The sequence below is a fragment of the Ostrinia furnacalis genome, unplaced genomic scaffold (assembly GCF_004193835.3).
Source record: "Ostrinia furnacalis isolate ACB-3 unplaced genomic scaffold, ASM419383v2 OfSCF3542, whole genome shotgun sequence".
Taxonomy (NCBI): domain Eukaryota; kingdom Metazoa; phylum Arthropoda; class Insecta; order Lepidoptera; family Crambidae; genus Ostrinia; species Ostrinia furnacalis.
This window is the reverse complement of record NW_021133781.1, coordinates 151,471-164,082: the sequence shown is the minus strand read 5'-3', so window position 1 is coordinate 164,082 and position 12,612 is coordinate 151,471. Positions and strand designations below refer to the sequence as shown.

Here is a 12,612-nt window from a genome sequence, read left to right as displayed (position 1 = left end):
CTATACCTATTGAATTCATAAGGCCATTTATACCAGCGCACGCCGCCTGCTAACTCAAAGTGGCCCGTGTGCCTGGGTTTGGCCAGCCTTGTCCTAAACAATATAACGGAGAATCAAGGTGTTCTTCTTCTTACTATTGGGCTGAGTTGCACCATTTTAGTTTAACTTTAACAAACGTCTAAAGACTGTCAAACTCCATACACAAAACACCGGTCATGGATAAAGTCACGGTTAAAATAAGTTGGTGCAGCTCAGCCTAAGACCACAGAGGCGGTCTGTTGGGTGACATTAGGAACCAACATTATGACATTATGAATCTAAAACCACCTACTTTCAGAATCATAGCGTATCGCCACTACAGTCCATAGTAACCACGGTGACGCGCCTCATCGCCTCGGACCATAGCGACCCACTTGCGGTTTGCGAAAGCGTTTCCAAACAAATCCTTCGGGCGTCCCTTGACATGTTTATTGGTTCATATCGGTAATAGACAATGCTATTTTTTTAATTCAACGGTGACGACAGCGACACCATTGGACAACCTTGAAGAATTTGGAGTAATAGGTAATTTGCAATGAAATTGGCTACTGTAGTAGTTGAAAGATCTCTCGTAATAATGGTAATAAATCATCAGGTGATTTACCATGCCTGCTGCTGTCTTTCCCGAAAACTATAGTAATCCGGGCCTCTTCAAGGCGAGAGTGAATAAGCACTTACAGGGCAGATATGTACCATCCTAGACTGCATCCCACTTAACATCAGGTGCGATTGTGGTCAAATACCTGCCTTGTTATGCATAAAAAAAAATTCTACTGCAGGAGAACGATCCTCTTTAATTTTTACCAGAAAAGAATGGAAGATTTGGCTTACAATCTCGACGCTAGCCTCGCTAGATCTCGAATCTACAGCTGATTTAGATCAATAATTTGGTATTTTAATTATGTTTATAATTTCGAGTGTAAATGTAAGTAGCAGTCAGATCAATTGATATTATGTTATTTGTAAGTATATTGTTAAACCACCAGATAAGTACCTACTACGTGAAAAACATAGTATACCTACATTTTCTTAGGAATTGGATGTTATATTGTCAGTCATAGGTTTCGTACATTAGTTTAAACACAACAACGTGAACGAACACAATGCCTCTACATTTCAGGAAAATATCATGTCTATGTTAAGTTTTACTGACAATAGTGTTTACTAGAAATATTTATCACACAATATCGCGGTACGCTACTGTCTAAACAATTACCTCAGTGTTACGCAGAATACTATTGAAGAGCGGGCTTAGTGTGCGTTTACATCAAAACGTCACTAGCAAGCGCGTTAAAAATATATGAAAATTTTAGTTCTTGAAAGTTTCCGCTAGGGGCACTGTACAATCCGTCATACATATGTCATTTTTTTACGCAGTCGACATCGAATGGATTTGACGTAAACTCACACTACACCTGAGCCGTTATTTTCACATATTTTATCATCATTCCAAAAGGCAGAATATTTATTATTATGGCATAATTTTTACACTAGCTTGTAGCACTTGTAGTTTGAATAATATTTAAACAGTGGATATTATAATTTTCATTAACAGTGGGTTTCCAGTTTAGTTATTTTGCCTACATTCTTGATAATTAGTATTAATTACTCAAAAGAGCCTAGGCAACGATTTTAAGGATAGATCTAAGTAACCAACCAAGGTCATCCGACACAAGAATGTTAATTTCTACGTTATAAATGAGTAAGTATTTAATATGTGATTTGCTCATAAACGCCGTCGCACTAACTGTTAATGTATGTTATAGGATAAAAGTTCCACACTTCAATTGCTAATATTGCTATTAATTAAAATTTTATAAAAAAAAATAAAACCGACTCCAAAAAACCTACACTAAAACGTCGAAAAATAATTACTAATTACCTACTTATTTATTAGGACGAATTATTAATATTTATGTAGGTATACCATGATTGATACTTTTGGAGTCGGTGCAGGCAAACTTTACATGTTTCATAATCTTGGCACCGACTCCAGAAGTATCAATCATGGTATACCTACATAAATATTAATAATTCGTCCTAATAAATAAGTAGGTAATTAGTAATTATTTTTCTACGTTTTAGTGTAGGTTTTTTGGAGTCGGTTTTATTTTTTTTTATAAAATTTTACTTATTTCTTGCTTTTTAGTTAACTAATTATTACCTTGATGTTACCAATAAAGGTAGGCAGTACACTGAGACCAAAAAAAAATTGGTTCATAATCGGCGGAGATATTGCGTATAAAAAAGTTCATCCCCAATTTTCCACCCTTGGGGGGGAAATATTTTTTCCAAATCCCCATGAAACCACCCTTTTAATAAAACCTATCAAACAAAAAAATAATCGTTCAAATTGGTTTATAATCGACGGAGATATTGCGTATAAAAAAGTTCATCCCCAATTTTCCACCCTTGGGGGTTGTTTTTTTTATTATTAAATTTAAATGGGACCACCCTTGAGGTATTACCTATACGTCGAAAAAAGATTTGTTCTAATCGGTTCATAATTGGCGGAGTTATCGCGTAACAAACATAGAAAAAAAAAAACATACGGGTCGAATTGAGAACCTCCTCCTTTTTTGAAGTCGGTTGAAAAGACAACCTCATAAGTCTAATCAAACAAGTAACAATGAGTTATAAATGTCTCCACGTGGACTATATATCAAGTGGCAATAGAGTACATAGACCGATTAAATTGTGTAGATTATGTAAGATAAATAGGTAATTTATCGTAATGCGAAAGATTCTCATATTTATGCGGAATAATTATTGATTTAGATAGAGTTTTGTGACGTTAAAGTTAAGTAAATAGAAAATATTGTCAATAGTTAGTAAAGACAGTAATGAATTTGAGCATGACTTATGTATGCTTTACATATTTTTAACAAACTGGTCATGTGATACTTAAACAAACAATTATATTTGAAAATAATGATGTTATTATTAAAACAGGTGTTAAAGACATGTTATTGATACAATTAATTGTGTATTGTGGAATATTACTCACAAAGCATTATTTACTTTGAGTTTCATTAAAATACAATGATTTTCTAAGACTCGCCAGTATTCTAAAGTCTTTCTGCCAGGAAACATTGAGTTGCAAGGATATCAAGCGTCTGTACACTAAACTTTGACCTGGAGTGATATTTTAATACATAAACAGCGTCCGCCGCAAGATATCGTATCAGGGCGGTCATTATCTGACGTTTGCAACAGCATCTGTCCTATTGTTGTGGTCACGTGACGCGCCACTTTTCCCGCCAGCCGACCGGCGGGCCACTCGTCAAACGCTTGCCAACTTTCGCAGCCGCACGATTGAATCGCCAAGAAAAAAAAACACGTAGAATTCAAACTTTAACAAATAATTTGTTTCGAAAGTGAGTGCTTCGGACTGCATCAGTCAGTGGCATAGGCTGTGCGGTTGAGTTCCTTCGCCTTTCCGCAAAAAGTTTGCGCGCCAAAACAACAACAAATGACAGCAAAGTGTGAGTGTGATTCATGTGTGCCGAACAACGGCTGATATGCTGGGGAAGAATCTTATGGAAGTATTGAAAAGGTATGAACGTTAACGATTATGTATTCCACGTAATTCATAGTGAAATGCTGACGTCGTTTTCAGTATTTGTGTGGGGAATTACCTACTTAACACAGTTTTTGTTGTGCTCATATGAAGCGACTGACGTTTCACTTTCGAGTGACAGTGATTTCTTTTGTTTTACACACTCTACGTTGTTTTTTGTCTGAATAACCAAATGCAAATTCACAAATTGACGTGTAATAAACAAGTTACCAGGCATTTGTCCTTTGACCAACAAGATTTTGAATTCTTTCTTGTAAGAACGAGAATATTTTACTAGATTTGTTCGATTTGTCAGGCCCGGTTTTTTGATTCGTAGTTAAAATAACCAATGGTCAAATTTGACAGATCTATGTCATATGACAAGTGGTTAAATATCAGAAAAAAATGTTTATCGAACAATGGTTAGCTTGACTTTTAGTACATTTTTTAAGTATTAGTTAACATTTTGTTAATATTTAACCATTAGTAGCAAAATTTAACAATTTGTTATTTTAACTATGAATAAAAAAACTGGGCTTTAATCTACGAAGAGTTCGGTGGTAAAGGAAAACTGGGAAAATTGTTTTTAAAAAGCACAGCAAGTACCACCATGATTCATATGTACCTACTTACTCACCTGCCTATCCTAGGGTTACAAAATAATAATTTTTCATAGTATACTTACTATTAAAAATTAAACTTTTCAGAACACGGTGACATAATCGAATAGGCACTAACAGCGTCCGAGATTGCTCTATTCATTTCGCTTTCTAATTCTTGATTTCAAAACCATTGTTACAATAAATTGGCTTAAGTGAAACATGCCCGGTTTATCGGTTAACGGTCTTGTTAAAAGGTAGCCGACAATGTTTTTGCTATGAGTTATTTAATTTAAACGTAGGTATAACGATTAAGTACTCATGCGTGCGCAAGTAAGTAAAAAATACTTACGTTTTCAACTTTTGATGCCACTTTTAGTGTTAACTATGAAATTCAGCGAATGCTACGGCCTTGAGCTATTACATTTAATAGGTATAGCGACAATTAAGTACGCAAGTAAGTAAAAAATACTTTACATTTTGAACTTTTGATGTCACCTAATGTGTTGTTCAGAAAAGTACGCAGTATTTTTTAATTGAAAAAAGTTATGTTGTTGTAAAAAGTGACGCATGAAATGATGATATTCTTTACAAACGCTTCATACAACTGCGCATCTAGGCCTTCTTATCGTAAGAGTTACGGTGAAACGAAACAATTTTATCTTTTACACCATCGAATCAGAAGCGTAACAAACCGGGTAAGTTAGGATACAACTTATACTTTTTTAAAGGTTTGAACTTTTGCAGTGGCTGAAGTCATTCATTTTCACGATCAGTAAATGTTATTTTCAATTCAGATGTTTATAATGAACTAGACGACGAAATTACAATCTTATTGAAATCTACGTCTAGTAGAAAATTACTTACTTAAAAATTTTACGCTCGCTTGCATCTGACAACTCCAGTCACCTAATTAAATTACATTTACAATTTTTACTGAAATTAGGCAATTATCATTCAGACGAGAACTCATTCCGATCGTTCAAATGGTCAATTACCTATTTACCGATGACCGATTGAACCGTCAATGTGACGTCACAGGGCGGGCCGCGGAAAAAACATGGCACACGAAACCATTATCTCAAGTACTATAAGTTGATTGTCTTGTTAATTGGCGCATTTGCATCGTTACGAGCCGAGCGAAATGAGGAATTCCTCATTAATGTAGGTTATTTGCGAATTGATCGGTAAGTAGCCTCTCTACTTCTATTGTATGCTAATGAAGTTAGCGGAATTAGTTTTACTCGTTCGAATGTTGTAGATTTATTGTAAACAGTGTTTTGCTGCTCATCTTCATAAGGAATAAGATCTAATTATGATTACATTAACCTATTTTCCTAATAAAGAAAATTAAAATAATTGGAAGACACAACAGCTTGATGCAGATTAGCCCTTCTTTGGTAATTTAATTTATTAAACACGAGGCTAACATAAATGTGATTCACTACAATAGTAGCGGGTCATGTCAGTTGTAAAGAAATAATAATACTTAATAATACATAATTCCTTCGAAATTTTACACTGCTCCTTAATTAGTCTTACTTAGTCCGAAACTAAGCTAAACTTGTACTATGGGTACTAGACAACGGATATAAACATACTTAAAATTTGCAGGAATACAGTGACTTGAGTGAAGTTTCTTCTAATGTATTACAATAGATATTGACTATTGACGCTGACTCATAGTTATCGAGTTGTTGACCAGGCTGTGTAACCAGCTCAATAGAATAACCTGGCATGTTACAACATAGCAGTTTATTGGAAAATAGCTGATCGTTTGGACGCAGCCATGATAGTTTCCTCTGCATGCATTGAAGTCTATCAACGTACACATCTTGGCCTACGTGAGCAATTTGTTGTGAGCATTGGACATGGGCATCTACAGAGACATGGATTTGTAAGATAATAATTGTACCTATTCAATGATTGAATACTATAAAGTTTTGGTTTTTGAGGTCTCGATCGCTTCGCTGCAGTGTACGAAATTGTAGCGTTGCATTTTGAATAATATTTATGCAAAGGGAAAGTACTTAACAATGATTAATAATATAAGCAAAGGGAAGTCTTTTGAAGTGTTATCAGCCTGTAAGAGCTCTTCATTTGGAAGTATAATACCAGATGTTTGCATAACTTTTCTAGAAAATGAAAAATTTATGAAAATAATATAATGATAAATCATAGTGGAATTCAGTTAGTACTCGGTCGGCAGTGTTTGCTTAGGTGGCTGGCTAAATTTGCATACAGTAGGAAAATACTGTAATATTAGGTAATACATATTTATATTTTCAAAGATATTATCCTCAAAATTATTTTCCTTAGTTCGCAATTTATGGTACCTGCCATTTCCAGCTTTGAAAGGTCAAGGAGTCAGCAGGAAACGAGTGCATTTTATGATTGCACCTTTAAAGGGACCTTTTTACCTCCAATTTTGTTACAAAGTGTTTTATATCTTGTGAACTAAAGTCCTTCATTTAAAAGTTATTTTGCCAAATTGATAAAAAATAATTATATATTGTTTTTTGGAACGCTCGAAGCATAATGGTATTGTGATTGTAACCTAATTTAGCAAGAACTTTTCAAGCAGCCTACATTTTTACGCCAGTTGGGTTTGATTATGTATTTAATCCCATCAGAGAGGAGCATCGTTTCAGCAAGTAGCAAATGAATGTAGTAATATAGGTAACACTTGTAACGAATTATTGAGTAACATAAGCGTATGGGCACACATTTCAGCATTATACAGTGTGTCCGGGCATGTAGTGATCAAACTTTAAGGGCGTAATCTATGGACAATTTTATCGGTGAAAATACTTTAAATTTGGGGCTTGACCCATTTCTCGCATATTTACAAGGATTTAAGTTTTTAATTTTAAGTTTTCACCTCTTCCTTCAAAAACAAGTGATAGCGTGGGTAACTTAACATTAATAAGCTAATATTTTATATCATGCGATAGCCAATAAAATTATCTACTAGTAGAAGTAGAAAACAGACACAAGTTTCATACATTATAAGGGAGTAAGAATGGATTTAATTAGAAATAAACATGATTTTTTTCACATCTTTTTCAGTTATTTCCCAACACAAGAAAAACCAGGTCGTTAAGGTATGTTTTATTTGCATTTTATTATTAGTATTTGAGCTATTCTACAAAACGAATGTAAATTTATTAGTCTACGTCTATTAGTTTCGACGTAATTGTTGAACAAAGATACCCCTTCCCAGCGGTTTCCATAGCGCACGCGACATGTGAAAATGCACTGCCTGAAAGAATCACACAACCTATTCCGATTACTATGGAAACCGCTGGGAATGGGTATCTCTGTTCAACAATTACGTCGAAACTAATAGACGTAGACTAATAAATTTACATTCGTTTTGTAGAATGGCTCAAATACTAATAATACAATGCAAATAAAACATACCTTAACGACCTGGTTTTTCTTGTGTTGGGAAATAACTGAAAAATATGTGAAAAAAATCATGTTTATTTCTAATTAAATCCATTCTTACACCCTTAAAATGTATGAAACTTATATCTGTTTTCTACTTCTACTAATAGATAATTTTATTGGTTATCGCATGATATAAAATTGTTGCTTATTAATGTTAAACTACCCACGCTATCACTTGTTTTTAAAGGAAGAGGTGAAAACTTAAAATTAAAACCTTAAATCCTTGTAAATATGCGAGAAATAGGTCAAGCCCCAAATTTAAAGTATTTTCACCGATAAAATTGTCCATAGATTACGCCCTTAAAGTTTGATCACTACATGCCCGGACACACTGTATTACGGGTGTCGGTTTTTCGTTCGATTTACATCATACGCGGCAATATGTTACGTCTTGAAGTGTCAATTACAATCTGCACGACGAGGGTCTGTCATCAAGTGCGAATCAAGTATGAAACATTTAGCACAGAATAATAATAAGTACTACTTAAGTTGCAGAGCTAGACGACTGTCATGATGACAATTTATATCTTTTCTTTGTAAATGCTTTCAAGTTTAAATTTATCCTGCTTTCGCCTCCGAGATTTATTTTACCATGTAGTACCCCTGTACGACAACCCAATCCGCACACAATATTCAGCGTAGTAGTATTAAAAAACAAAAGAGCGGGCAACCCCACCCCTACCACGCTGTGGGCTCGGTGTCCGAGCGGTCTCATTCCTTTGTGCGCACGCGCAACGACCGCACGCAGTATAAGAAAAATGCTTAAGTGACGTCACCAGGACGTTTTTACCGACAAAAAACGTAATTATTTTAAGTTGTGCAGTGTAGTGACGAGAATTAGACCCAACAAAAGGTTGGTTGTAACAACTATTTTGTGCAAGTGCTCGTACATTTTTATTATAAGCGTTGTGACACGACGCGTAACTTTGACCCATTTTTAGCTCCAAGTTAACGCGCGATGTTAACCAGTAGCCATTTTTTTGCTCCGAGGTAATGCGAGATGTTACCCAGTAGCCATTCTCTTAAATCTCTTCGGCGAAAACAGGATAATTTAGATCGAACTTCACTTGGTAAGTTCGTTTGATCATTCAAGTATCTTACTCTGTTGAATATTGCTTGTTCTATTTTATTTGCGTAAAGAAACCTAATTGAGTACCTACTTATGTAGTTGACACCAATAAGCAATAATCTCATGAAAGCCGAAAACTAAGTATTTTCAACTAAATAATTTCGTTCGCGACCTCATGATTCCCATTGCTATACAAAATCTACGGGAGAGTCGCGGTTTGACAGCAAATTTTTGACAAAGTGACCATATTTTTTTCAATGACATTTTGAGAATATGACGTGTACGTTATTTTATACCCGATGTACGTAATTATATTAATATACCGTCAAAACTATAAAAGTCAAAAAGGACTTTAATAGATTGGTTGTATCAATTTTTCGTATAGTTCTTGCAACTCACGAAACGTGTGTGTATGTGTAAATGCACATAATGATAGTAGGTATAATGTTTTAACTTTTGTATCAAATCTTTTGAAAAACAAACAGTAGCGAGCCACCACATATAAAGCTCATTCGCCTTCACGAATTGCAACAACTATAAATGATTCTGCATAATATTTCGTATTAGAAGAGAGCAAATGAAACCATATTTTTCTTCGGTTGACGGAAAAGTGACGTTTTATTCTTTTATTTTAAATTACTTTTTTCTGTCCTTGACATGCTGGTAGGTAATAAACTTAAATAATTAATCAATTCCATTTATAGGTAGTGGACAAATGTTGTTGAACGCGCGTTTGATGACTCCCCCTGAAGTGTGGATCTCCGCAACCCTCGTGACTCCGTATCATTTCTCTGCTATAAAGTTGTCACTGACCTGCAATAGTGTTCAGGAACATGAGGTACTCGAAGTTGGAAATCTCGCGGCGCTGCCACTTCTGCGTCATGTTCGAGTTGCGCATGAGTTGCCGCGGGGACATCATCGACGCGCGTCTGCAACAGAAACAATATTTAGTTTATATTAAAGTATGAAATTAAATGTACTGTATTCAGTTTACTTCAGAACAAGATTTGGCATTTTTTTTATCCACAACGAGAAAAATCTTGGCCTGCTTCTTACCTCATGGAAAGTGAGGAGAAGTGAACTAATGGACGTTATCAAAAAATCAATCAAAATCAAAAATATTTATTCAGTTTAGACCACAAGTGGCACTTATGAACGTCAATAGAAAATAATAAAAAAAAGAAAAGGTAGCCCTTATGGGGCACTTTACATGTCTCCTTATCGTTTGGGCCCTACCAGCGCTTCGAGACAAACATATGGCAAGTGCTGAGTAGAAACGCCGGAACAAACTCAGTCACCACTTATTGCCAGGAATTATCTAACGGTAAGAATAGTCAAAGGACATTGTCAGAAACCGCCTTAGATTCCTGGGCACAGCAGTAAAGTATCAAAATTAATCTCTTACTTTTTGAATACTTAAATATTAATTAGATTGTAACGGACACTTGAGGATTAAAAAATGAAATAATAAAAGTATTTTATATGTATTCCATAATACTATGACGACATCCGGACATTTTAGGGCGTGGCCTGCTCCATATCCTATGAAGTTCCATAATTTGTGTCGATAAAATCTATGTAAAATCGGCACAAGGCAATGCCGTACTTCATTGTTAGGAATCCATGTAATAGTGATGTTGACTGCGGTCATCATAGACAATAAGATACCGATCTTGTAAAATTCACGCAGTTACAAATTACGAATCTTGTGTACATTATAATCATAATCTTATGCATCATCAATATATTATTATTATCTCTGATAGATATTTTTTAACATACAACCTGACACTGACTTGCAATCAATGTAAGAAAATTTGAATTTCGCAGTTCCACATTTTTGGGAAGGATCAAATTTGCCTATGAAAATATATCCCATTAAAACACAATAATTATGATAAATTATTTTATTTCCATAGTATGCGTAATACATAACTAAAAAGTCCTAAAATCATTATTAATTTCCCATATTTCGGGTAATTTTCCCACGTAAATAACTGAGAACACTGGTCTTTGACGTATTATTTTTTCGAGTGAATGACGTTTGATTTCAATTAATTTCAATATTTTAATGTCGGGAAATAAGTGATTGGATTATTATTTTACCTGTGAAATGTGATTCCTTAATTTTTGTTTGTTCGAACAGAACGGTTTTTACACAATTTCATCACACAAGACATGTCGTATTCGTGTTGTTTTTTCGCTGCTTAAATGTGTCAACTGTGTGAAGTTTGCTCTCGAAGTGGTGTAACAGGGTGTGAATGTGTGCGTGCCGGCCTGTACATACAGGCAAGCTGGTGTATCCTAATGTCACAGTATTTTGTTGATGAGACTCCGTCCGACTTTTTTTATAGGTCCATGGCTATCAATAAGTTTATAGAATTGGTCCGCCAGGAATAATTGTTCTTACATAAAGATTTGTGTCATTTAGAACCTAGAAAGTATTATTTCGGCACTGTTGATCTAACGGCGAACAATGTATGGAGAACGAACATTGTCCTTTAAGTACATCAGTCAAATTCAAGTACATCAGTTAAGTTTCATTTTAAAAAGGTAGCCGTGAAGGGGTTTTTAACATGTCTCCATATTTTTTGGGCCCTACCAGCACGTGATAAACATTATGGTAAGTGCTGAGAAGAAACACCGGGACAAACTCAGATATCTACCAAAAATAATCTCTAAGTTAAGGACTACTTTCTTGTGTTTGAGGTTTTTGGGTTGAGGGTTTGAATCCCGCTGGGTTTAAAAAATGCTAGTATCGGAGTCTTTAACGTTTATTGCGTTGCGACTCTTAAGATCCGTTTTCTATCACAGCGAAGAGGAGATGTTTTTCGAATAACCAATCAGAGTTCGTTATTTACACATCTCTTCTCGTCTCTCTACTCCGATTTGGTGGAAGAAACTGGGTCTGATGTGTATGATCTATTAAATACTTATCAGTTATCTAGGCGACATTATACATACATTTTATATGTCAACAAGATGTCGTGTTAGCAGTCAATTAGGGTCTACCTATTATGTATAACAATAGTATTAGCCGTGTATGTGACGTTAATGTGACCAGTGACCACACAAGAGGAGGACACAGTGGGTATTCTTCACTTAGGCCTGGTCAAGTAGATAGATGCCAATTTCTTTATCATCTTATAAAAAGTCGCCACGCACGCGTAATAATAACTAAAGCCTGGTCCGTGAGCACGTAGAATCCCGTCCAATGACCCCAAGCTACCCATCCCTATCGCTCGCGCGTAATTATGTTGCTGTCGCGCTCGCACACTCACTGCGGGCGCCCGTCGCACGCGCGAGCGATAGGGGTGGGTAGCTTGGGGTCATTGGACGGGATTCTACGTGCTCANTGGTCCGTGAGCACGTAGAATCCCGTCCAATGACCCCAAGCTACCCATCCCTATCGCTCGCGCGTAATTATGTTGCTGTCGCGCTCGCACACTCACTGCGGGCGCCCGTCGCACGCGCGAGCGATAGGGGTGGGTAGCTTGGGGTCATTGGACGGGATTCTACGTGCTCACGGACCAGGCTTTATACCTACTTAATTTGCTCATCATCATCATCATCATCATTTCAGCCACAGGACGTTCACTGCTGAACATAGGCCTCCCCCAATGACTTCCACATCGCACGGTTGGTAGCGGCCTGCATCATCAAAAGATGAGATAAACTGACTGAGATGAGAATCTGGAGAAACTGATCAAAGTTAGCAAGTACGAAGACAGGAAATTGATGATTGATATTGACACGTTATACCAAATTAAAGAGGTTACAATTTCTAGGATGACCTTCGTGTGGTCAATATCCCAACACTTTTTTGACCTTGGGGTCAAGAGATGACCTTGATATGATCAAGTGACCCAAGGTCAAGATAGATACTGGGGCTT

At 36.0% G+C, this 12,612-nt stretch overlaps 1 protein-coding gene across 1 annotated transcript in view; it reads right to left on the bottom strand.

Annotated features, from left to right (window-relative positions):
* The window catches only part of rg (A kinase anchor protein rugose), a 102,776-nt gene that overhangs the window by 35,402 nt on the left and 54,762 nt on the right, over positions 1 to 12,612 (bottom strand). The window contains exon 4 of the mRNA XM_028311687.1: positions 9,533 to 9,648. Within this exon, the coding sequence (XP_028167488.1) occupies positions 9,533 to 9,648 (116 nt within the window). The remainder of the gene's footprint in view (positions 1 to 9,532; positions 9,649 to 12,612) is intronic.